Source organism: Thermobia domestica, chromosome 18, assembly GCF_964235325.1.
Source record: "Thermobia domestica chromosome 18, izTheDome1.hap1.1, whole genome shotgun sequence".
Taxonomy (NCBI): Eukaryota; Metazoa; Arthropoda; class Insecta; order Zygentoma; family Lepismatidae; genus Thermobia; species Thermobia domestica.
This window is the reverse complement of record NC_137471.1, coordinates 167,566,990-167,578,581: the sequence shown is the minus strand read 5'-3', so window position 1 is coordinate 167,578,581 and position 11,592 is coordinate 167,566,990. Positions and strand designations below refer to the sequence as shown.

At 36.4% G+C, this 11,592-nt stretch overlaps 1 protein-coding gene across 4 annotated transcripts in view; it reads right to left on the bottom strand.

Moving 5' to 3' along the window:
- Positions 1-478: 478 nt before the first annotated feature.
- The window catches only part of LOC145675994 (uncharacterized), a 56,855-nt gene continuing 45,741 nt past the window's right edge, over positions 479-11,592 (bottom strand). For all 4 annotated transcript variants that reach the window (XM_081746829.1, XM_081746831.1, XM_081746828.1 and 1 more), the window contains one exon: positions 479-1,425. In XM_081746829.1, coding sequence (XP_081602955.1) covers positions 676-1,425 — 750 coding nt within the window. In that variant the 3' untranslated portion in view covers positions 479-675. The remainder of the gene's footprint in view (positions 1,426-11,592) is intronic.

Sequence of the window (11,592 nt, the reverse complement as noted above, 5' to 3'; positions counted from 1 at the left end):
GTTGTGCATCACGGGAAATGAATATCCCGAAATCAACTCCTGTTAAAAAACGTTACACAAACGCTGGAAGTTATACGCATATAAGGTGCAAATTGTTCATGTGTTAAGACAAGAAGACCGTTCCCGACGCGCAAGTTTCACATGTGACATCGCATGGGCAACTAATGGAGCACATGTGGAAATTCTCTAAATCAAGTTAAAAAAAAAAAAAAAAAAAAACTTTTCGAGTTTTCCTATTATTTGCCGCAAAACTGCAGGCTTCTATCATTCTTAGTTTTCTTTTTATTAAGGTTTGTTAACAGGGAGGGACTTTATATCCACCCTGTATTTACGTGATGAGACTAATGGAAACTCCTGGAAAGAGAACAATCACAATGGGCAACTGGAGGAATCCAACTCAGTATCTCTTGCAATATTTGTTTCTTTAAGAAAGGGAAATATCACATGGTTAATGCAAAAGAAAATTTACATTTACAAGTAACTTTCATTTTGTATTATGATTTAAAATGCTTTCCTTTTGCTCTTTTTTAGAAAATGTATTTGTGCTTCCTATAATACTAAAAATTTCATACACAACGTCAGAACAGAGAAAAAAATATCACAAATCGCCGGCTTTTTCCAATATTCAAAACCAAAACCGCAAGTATAAAGTTCATTCGTCGGTGACCAAGAAATTTAGTCCCAGCTTTCTTCTTCATCCAATGTCGCTGCAACTGTCACTTGCACAGGTGGAGGAGAGGCAGGCTTTGGAGGCGGCTTCGGATTCCTAGAAACCTGTTTGCTTCCCGTTTCGGTAACAGCAGTTCTTCCTCTCGAGTAGTCTCCACCGCCGCGCCTTTGGAATTGATTCGCTCCTCTTGGTTCTTGGCTACCGTAAAACGATTCATCTTTTTCAAACCTATCGTCATGCTCCGTTTCATACCGTCTTCGACCGGTATCATTTCTTGCTCTATCAAAATTCCTAGTTTCATTTCTCGCAGACATATCTGCTCTACTTTTAAACGATATTTTCCTACCCCTATGCTCACTTGTTTCAACAATCAGTGGTTCGGATCCAGCCAGAGAACCATTACCATCTGACACATTATGAGACTGTGGAATAACAGTTTGTATTTCATTGTTGCTTATGGGCTGTGTAGTCGGTGACACAAGTGTATCGTTTTGCTGAACTATATGTTCACCTCCACCCGAACACCTCTCGAGTTGTTTGAACACTGTTGACCCCAAATGGATTTCGTAAAAGCTTTTTAGTTCATTGGAAGATAGTTTTTGAAAATTATTGGCTGCGAAATCCAGGGCTAACAGCAACCAGCAACGACACTGACCACTTAAGTTTTTCGTCATAATCGTCGACCGCACTCGTCTCAGAAGGTCGTCCACTTTTTCCGGGGCACAATTCTTCAAATGAACACCGTTAACTGCCAACTGTAATAAAAGGATAACATAAATTAGACAAACACTATAGATTTCACATGAACTGCTAATAACAAATTATTTGCACAATACCTGACCTTTAATACTTTCACAAGATATTTACGTATGGTCAAATGACAAGTGTACGTGGTTTCGCGTTTAATTACTGGTGGGAATACAAATTTTGCGCTATTAATCAAGTAAGCAATTCAGGTGTTTGTGCTCTAAGAAAAACACAGACTGTGCGTCCAAAAATGACACTGAAAACCATCATTCAGTTAGAAATGTGCCCTATCTGGCCAGGCAATCCCTTCACGGGCTGAAAAACGAAAAAAAATACTATATATATATATATATGAGGCGATCAACTGAAACCTGTTTAGTGGTCATAATTCATTAAATAAATCTTTTATCTCGAGCGGAAACTTGTACACTATCTAGAGCGTCTATGGTTAGCGTGCAGTAAAAATATTGTTCAGAAGTCACCATGAGCGTTGAGACACTTGCCCCACCGTGTCACTAACTTACACATGCTGTCCATGTAAAATATGGACGGCTGACTATCAAACCAATCACGCACAGCATCCTGAATCTCTGACCCATAGATGTAAAAATCACAAGGTGAAAGGTCAGGGCTGTAAAACGGGTGTCGCAACATTTCCCACTTGAATCGTTGAAACAAATCCTGCACAGGACGGGGATAATCAGTGGGTTGTTCAGTGTTCACGCCCCTTTCGAAACATTCTGGCCCAGTCCACCACTGTTGTTTTGGAGACGCATGTATCACCGTACACGGTTGACAACCTTCGGCACTCAGAAACTGGATGACGGCACACTGGTCCTGTTTGGACGGATTGGGGATCTTGAACGCCAATATATATATATACACACAATAACAAAATGAAAAATACTTAATTCTCCTGACCAGATTTGTCTTTCACCAAATGTATAAAACGCTTGAAGTTCACAAGAGACACGTCTTTTATATACATCTGTATATACAGGGTGTTTCAAAACAACACCGACAACATCTGAGAGGTGATTGCTGACACCAAGCTAAGACAAAAAGTATAGACCAACCTGGATGTAGAATTCCGTCATTTCGAAGTTATAGGCTGCCGAAAACATGAAAAAATGAACTTTAAAGGTCTATAGCTCCTAAACTATGGGACCTACCATAGTCGGGTCAAGATTTCACTTAGGAACTAATATGTGCGATATCCAAAAATACATGTTTCAGAATCCTAAGGTACTCACGCTACAATTCTTATAGAAGGAGTTTGGCTACGGGCATATAATCTGATGTACTCGCCAACTACCTCTATAAAAATTGTTGTGGAAGTAGCGCACGATTCTGAAACATGGATTTTTGGATAGCACACATATTAGTTCCTAAGTGAAGTCTTGACCCGATTACGGTAGGTCCCATAATTTTGGAGCTAGGGACCTTTCAAAGTTCCTTTTTTAATTATCACTGTATTGCGAGCGCTGATAATAATTACAAATAATGTGGTTTGTTTCTTGCGGTGACTATTAGCCTTTTACTTACATTATTCCTTTTTTTAATGTTTTCGGCAGCCTATAACTGTAAAAGGAAGGATTTGTGCACCCAGGTTGGTTTATACTATTTGTCTTATCTTGATGTCAGGAATCAACTCCCAAACGTTGTCGGTGGTTTGAAACACCCTGTATATAGAGTGGACCATTATCTTGATACGCCCTTGCAACCTTTAAACTATTACACAAGAGAACTCTGAAATTTTGTACCATGCAAATACCACCAGGGGCACACTGTTTGACATACTCCACCAGGTTAATAATGTTGCCAATTCAACCAGTTATGTTATTACACATTTCAAAGCTACATAGTAAATGAAAAAACCTATAACATCGCATTTGTTATTCAGTGTATCAAACTAAGGATGTTACAGTATATAAGTGTTCAAATTTTTATGGCCTATATAGCAATATTGACGAAACGAAACGAAAGTGAGACGGACGGGGCAATGCACATCCGAAGGACCTTAGTGTGTAATACTATGATCAAAATATGAAGGATTAAGAATGAATAGAAACAAAGTTACAAGAGATTGAACGTTCGACATTTTTCTAAAGCCTTCATCTTGCAAAACTGCTTCCATAAGTACAGCATAGATACATCCAATTGCAAAAATTGTTTTCAATGGATGTGAAGATCATAAAACTATTTACAGCAATTAGATATCTCAAACTGTTCTGGAGTTAAGTAAACATTGGTAGAATTTCCAACACTGCTTAAACTTATGTAATTCCGACTACTTGTTCTAATTACACCTACCAAAAAGTATTGTTGTAATGTTAGAGAAGCGAAATGAATCAAGAATTGTTTTAAAAAGTCCCCGCAAATATGTCATTTTAAGTAATATATAGAATTTTACCATTTTTTTATATACTGTATATCTTCTGAATGATTTGAGATAGCGAATTGCTGTTAACGGCATTATGGTCTTTAGATCTATAGAAAACCACTTCCGTAATTGAATTTGAGACTTATCTAAGCACTTTTTCGAATTAAAGTCCTTTGAAAAACATATAATTTTCAATTTCCTGTAATTTTCGTTGTACTTCCTCTTCTTGTAACACCCTGTATATAAACACCTTACATGAGAAATTTGTAGTGAAAATTCAGCTAACACTTTAACAGCTTGTACCTTACTCTTTTCATCAGAGGTTAAGAATACAATCCACGACATTTCAGTTGAGCGTGCAAAACTTTTCTACGAAAATACACGTGCATAACAATAAAACAAAAATATGGAAGAGAGAAAATAAAAAAGAACACACTCTCTGCAGATCGCAAAATCAGCTTTTAACAACATGTGTCACGTAATCGTACCTTATAAAAACTGATAACGACAGATCAAAGTTCAGTCACTTGTAACTTACTTTTTAAAATCAAAGTCCTTCATAACTCATGAGAAAGAAAGCAAAAAACAGGAAGAAAGGAGAAAATAAGAAGAAACGCGTTTTTTATCAATGATAATATTTATTAACCCTGGGACACTCAAGTGGGTCCAATGGATCCGTAGAGATTTTCGATCCTTGTATTATGGCTATTCTTTTTTTCTAATGGGTATTGACGTTTAATGACGTTTATTTTCTTCTTTTCTGTATTCTTTTATCAATATTTCATCTATTTAAATCACGTGGTACATTTAAAATATATATATAGAATTATGTCCCAAGCGGGTCTACTGGACCTGCGATCACGTTTCATATCTTATATAGGAATAATTCACTTCTACTTGTAGGTGTATCATAAATGGCAGAACACACATCAATGTATTTGTCTGCCTGTTTTAATGAAATCAGGATTAAGAAGTTTGTAAAATTCATGACATTTTATTTATTTATTTATTTTTTAATCATATTGTTGTATTAGGTGTTTCATTTGGATATCAAATTGTTGTCATAATAGACGTTCTAGTCTATGAGATCACAGCAATAGCTATATATTCAGTAAATCCAAGGCTTCAAAGTTTGCTGTTCATTATCTGCCAATGTTTTCTTTGATAATGGCGGGTGGTGGTCTTTCTGAGAACGATATACGTGAGTTCCTATTGACAAAGGAGGAAGAGTTTTCTGGTGATTCGATAGATGGAGAAACTGACTCTGACATACCAGGTGAGTGTTCTACAAGTAAAAATGAATTATCTATTACTACTGATGATGAAATGGCTGCAGAAAATGTGTTCCACTCGAGATTCGAAACAAAAATCTGCCTCATTTATATTTCAAAGGCCAAGCCAGTGCCTTTATTAGCAAAGGTAATCGCTGCTGAATTTTGTAACTCGGAAGCGGTACTGTGGTAGACTACCTTCCAAAAGGGCAAATAGTAACTAGAGATTATTATACAGGCCTACTACGAAAACTGAATGGTAATATTCGACAAAAGCGTCGTTTGAAACTATCAAAAGGCGTCCTTTTCTATCAGGATAATACTCCCAACTACAAGTCGTCGTCGCCTTTACAGCAATTCACAATTGCGGCTTTGAATTGATTACCCAAGCTCTTTATTTGCCCAGTTTGGAAAATTTTGACTTCCATCTGTTCCCAAACCTTCAAATGAGGTTGAAGGATATTCATTTTGACCGATAATGGCCTCATGATGCCATTAGTAACCTTCTGAACACGTAGGACAAAATCTTTTTTACCAGCCGCATAAACGTATTTGAAGGTTGATGGGTAAAGCACATCAATTGCCTGGGGACAATGTTCAAAAGGAGAACTGTTTCTCTTCAGGGTCATTCCATATGAAGTGGTCCAAAAATGAGGAAAATGGTTGCTCGACCATCTCCAAAAATTATAAAACTTTGAGTGTAACGAACCTTGTGTATGAGAAGGTCAATAATGCTATTCACGTTGTCGTATGTACAAGTGTTCCTGAATGGCGGCCATATTTGTTGTCAGTGGAATGCCATTATTTGCATTTGCAAGCGTTTACGAAAACTACAGTTACTCAAGACGTACTTATCAGACTAACTTCAAACAAAAACGAATGTTTAGAGGAGAGACTGAGGTACACGGAGAACATATACTCTTGCTTCTAAATAAATATGCAGGGTTGCAAACCAATACATGAAATCACTAGAAAAAGTACAGAAAATTACACTTTTAAAGGGGCCGTACTTTGGAATGACATAAAGTAAGGGGTTCATAAATTTTGTGCTGAATACTATAGCTTGTAAAGAGTCTGTAGAAATATCCACACCTACGATACTACTGGCACCATAGATTTATGAGGGTCCGAAAGTTGAAGTTTGTGATTTTGATGCCATGTTTGGGGCATAATATCTCAGGAGGGGAAAATGCTGAAAATTGCTTTTTATGCCACAAAGTATTTCTGTATGCGAATAAGCTATTGCAAGAACATCATGACTGATATTACATGGAGAAAAAAGTGAGGACATGGTAAAAATGTGAAGAAAGCACGCGCGTGACGATGGTCGTAGCCTGGAAAAACATTAAATGTTTTGATATATTTCATGCTAGAGCTCAAAAACGCATGGTTCAGTAATTAGCTTGTTTTTTGTGTGTTCAGTTGCGCAAAAGCTTGCGAGTGGCGTTTGTTCCACCTTTCTAGCTCCATGATCATTGCCACGTCTATATCATAAGGGGGTTAGCTCCCCTTGCATCTACGACACCCATTGTCTAACTGGACCGCAGTATTAACTCACTTAGTGTATCAGCAAAGTATCACTGGAATCCAATCCCAGTTACGGAAGTTAATGTGCTCACAACGTTGCATTACACCTATCCTGCTGAAAATGGCTTATTGGTGGAAAATATTTAAAATGGTTGTTGTTTCCCTTCTTTTCTATAGCATTACAGCAATAGCTTTTAGTAGCTATAATTAGAAGTTCTCGCAATGAGACGATTTAAGCAGTGTTGCAAACTTCAGAAATGTTTATCGTATCTCCGAAACGGTTTGAGATATCGAAGTGCTGAAAACGGCAAAATAATTTACACAATTTACACATCTATCACAAACCATACAAGTAACTAGATATGATACTTATCTGAGTATTTTTTCTAAATAAATGCTATCGAAAAATTAAAATTTTCAAGTTCTAGTAACTTCGTTCCTATTCATTCGAAACAAGTTATACCATGACCGTGGTATCCAACACTAAAGTACTTTTGATGTGCATTATCCTGTGCATCTCCGTTATGCTGTATTTGCGTTAGAGGCTTCCGAACTTTGGATGTTTGTGATACTCTAACATCCTCAGTTTGCAATACTGAATAACAAACGTGGTATTTTACGGTTACGTTTGACACGTTGATTTGAAATATGTAGTAATCTGACGTAGTGCCATTTGAATAAATATATCTTTATATTGGGTTGGCAACACTGTTTGTTGAGTCTTTCTGTTTAATACATACAAAGATATCCCCCTTCTTATAGTTGTTTTTTGCAAAGTTGCACGTTTTTCTCTCTTTTGGTTTGTGTGTGGCCAAGATAAATTGTCCACTCTGTAGACGTGATGATGATAATGGAGGTAGAAAGACGGAACAAACGCCACTGAACACAAACAAAAGCGAGCCCAATTGCTGAACCATGCGTAGTTTTTGAGATTTAGCATGAAGCATATCAAAACATTTAAATTTTTCCGGGCTACGACCATCTTCACGCGCGCGCTTTGTTCGCATTTTTACCATGTCCTCACTTTTTTCTCCATGTAATATCTGTCATGATTTTTTTGCAATAGCTTATTTACATACAAAATTACTTAGTGGCCTGAGCAGCAATTTTTAGCACTTTGCCCTCCTGAGATATTACGCCCCAAACATGGCATCAAAATCAAAAATTTCAACTTTCGGACCCCCATAAATCTACGATGCCAGTAGTATTATAAGTGTGGATATTTATGCAGACTCTTTACATGCAATAGTATTCAGCACAAAATTTATGAACCCCTCACTTTATGCCATTCTAAAGTACAGCCCCTTTAAAAGTGTAATTTTCTGTACTTTTTCTAGTGATTTTATGTATTGGTTTGCAACCCTGCATATTTATTTAGAAGCATTAGTATATGTTTTCCGTGTACCTCAGTCTCTTCCTCTAAACATTCATTTTTGTTTCGAGTTCGTTTGATTCATATGTCCTGAGCAATTGTAGTTTTTCGTAAACGCTTGCAAACATATATATATATATATATATACAATTTTGTATAAATATAAAATTGTTGCCTTTGTATTTTAATAAGCCTTCTCTAAAATCAATGCATGTGAATTGTGCTTCCATCTTCCGAGTTCTTTTAAACTTATTTGTTGAGGACGTTTATGTTTGTGGTCAATCCTTTCGACAATGAGATCTCGGAAACTACATGCTCTAGGAAGATGACGTTTTCACTGATCGATTGGAAATTTTGCGTAGATTGTCCAGTTCTAATTGAATATTTAAAAAAAAAACATGGCCATTATTTCTTTATTACATTTTTTAGGGTACACTGGAAGCGTTGAAATTAAAAAAAAAAAAAAAAACTAAAGCATCATATCCTATGCATTATACATTGCAACACCAATTTTGTTGTATATTGGGGTTGTATATGTCTCAGGCGTTTGTTTCATGGCAAATAATAATGAAAAAGGAAGGATAACCATTTCTCGAGTCTAAGATAAATCTTTATTTTTTGGGTGTTTTGCCCAATGAACACCATATTTAACTGACATTATAATTAATTTATATGTAATGTATTTGCTTATTACATACTGCATGCAAGAAGAAAGAAAGAAAACACTGGTCATACATGAATTAGAAACTCCAACCGGAAGTAGGCTCAAATCTTGCAAACGGTACAAGATATTGAGATAAAATAATCGAAAAAATCTCCCCTTTATGATACCCCTTGCCGATTTTTTATCAAGACGTCTTTCACTTGTGTCTGTAAAGGGACATGCACATATATTGTGAGGAATGAGAAGGAGATTTATGCTCATATGCGAATGATGCGCTGTGTAGAGAGCGAAGGTTCAGCTAGTTTTATCTAAAACATTAAAAAAAGACTGCCAAAAATATTTTAGACTAAACTTTTACTGCTATTTACAGTAGCAATTTTTGTTATTATTTTCTATATTCAGTAGTTACTGTTTGTTACTAATGTAGATGTTTTTAAAAAGATTTAAATTAACTCAAATATTTTTGTCCTAAAAGAAACATACATAGGAATATCTTCACAAAAAGTTAACATTCTTTCTCTCACTTCTGATTCTAAATCAAGCATATTAGCCTTGGTCTCTTCACTGCATACACACCAATAGTTTAGTTTACGAAATCTTCAGTAGGATTAGTGCCGTTTTGTGGAAAATCAGCGATTGGGGCGAGAGTATACGACTGCACACCCGTACATATGAGTGAGGTCGACAGACCAGCCGCGAAAAGTGAGAAAATTTTAAAAAGTAAACCCTGCTTTCCCTTGATTTTGAGCAATTTTTATTGTTTTTTCCCTTTCATTTTATATATGTGCACATGCCCACATGTGCACATGTGTTTCATTCCTCTCTTTTTTCTTTCCTTCTTTTCTATTTCCCTTCCGAATTTTGCGTCCCTTACTTCGGCGCCCGGGGCCGTCGCCCGGCTTGCCCCTCCCCCATGGCACGGCACAGCAGGATCTTCGTCACCTTCAATAGCAATTTTTCACTTATATACTACTATTATATTGATAAATTATATATAAATATCTTAAAAACTATTCCTCCCTGATCCCTCTAAATGACGCCCTCTGAATCTCACCCTTTAACTGACTTAGCTTTATTTTTAGTTACTTTAACAATCGTAAAACACATTTACGTCTGTTACTTCCGATGCGAGAAATGGGATTTAGGCGCTCTATTCCAAATAATGCAAGAACTGTACATTTTCAAGAACTGAAGTCTCCTGACATCATAGATCATATGGAATGATCGAAAGATCTTCTCTATCTTTCCTTTTCTATCTCAATTTGTGCTAGTGCTGCCTACTAATATATAATATAAGGCGAGAGTATAGTAGCTACTAAAATACAAACCTTTCTTCAACAGTTGGCAATTTCATGTTTTGCCAAACTCGGTCATAGCGTTAAGAAACACAGGTTTTATTGATTATTGGTATTCTATCTTAGATGTTACATGTTTAATATTTATATAGAATGAGTCTGCGTCATTTATATGTATATTGAGAGATCGGATTTCGTCTGATCGTGCACGGAGAGAAAAGCAAATAAGGGGTGAAGTAATTTCTACATTTGGTGACGAAAATTTTGGGAGTTTCTCCGGAGGGAATGAATTTTCTTCGGGGGGGGGGGAGATTCCCCCCGGGCTACCCCCTGAATTCATCCTTGGATGAATTTAACCAGTGAATATAGTGAATATAGTCTCATAAATCTCCCACCCTTCCTTCATCATTTGCCATAATCGCATTAAAATCGGACTTCAGTTAGAAATTCTAGGCACAAATGAAATCCATGGGTTTTCAAAAATTCACCCTTTATATAAATACAATTGAGTTCAACTTAACGTCAGGTTGTCTAAGAAGTATTGAGACTTTAGAGATCAAAATTGAGTTGAGAGATTTATTGTTAGTTGATAATAACTTTTTAAACAATCACATACCTTCGCTACGCCTCGAAGAATCGCTGTGTGTTAAAAAAGCACAACTTTCACGAGAAGAAAAAAATTCAAACTTAAAATTTTGCTAAATACACGGAAACAATTTTAAAAAAATAATAAAATTGGTTCTGCGTATATTATGACTGGACATTGTTGTAGCTTGCTTCAACAACATTATATTACTAATTTTATATTACTATATATATGGACAACTTCAGCTTTATCATTGATTTTCCATTGACTTCAAATGTTTATGTTTCGTGATTTTTTATTATATTCCTTCCATTTTAGGACAATTTCTTTTTCGAATGTAGAAATGAAATACTTGAGTTTTACGTCCCACGGTTATGCCGGTTAGGCTAAAGGAGACGGTGATGATGAGAGATGAATGAAATGGTGGAATGAAGAAAGTGGGAGGAAACGGGAGAACCCCGAGAAAACCCACGCACACGGTGCTTGTCCACCACAAAGTTCACTTGGCGGGGGCAGGGATCGAACCCGGGACCCCAAGCACCAGAGGTGAACGCTCTACCACTGAGCCACCGCGGCCCCCTCGAATGTAGAATCTACATAGTCTGTTCTATCTTTCAGCTAAATTTCAGACATTTCCCTTTCTTGGCTTTCGAGGTAAGTGGAGGAATTATTCGTTTTTCATTTATTTTCCATTGACATAATTGTTAATGTTACGTGCTTCTTTTGACCACGCTCCATCCATGCATTTCACAGCAATTTGCTTTTGGAATATACAGGGTGGTCCAAAAGTAGGTACACAGTCTCGTATTGATCAACTCATTACTTTTTATATTATTTCTTATTGTTATCCATCAGGTAGACTTAGTTTCTTTATTATTTGTTCTTAATGTGTTTTTACTTACATCTTAAGCTCGGAAGAACCGAAGCAAATAAACATGTAAGCTAGAATATTATACTTGATCAATGCAGGGGTGTATATGTGCTTTTGGGCCACTCTTAATCTCCATAGTGTCTTCTATATTTAAGTTGAATTTCAGCCATCTCCTTCAAAGTCTATTCACATCATTGCAACTGGAT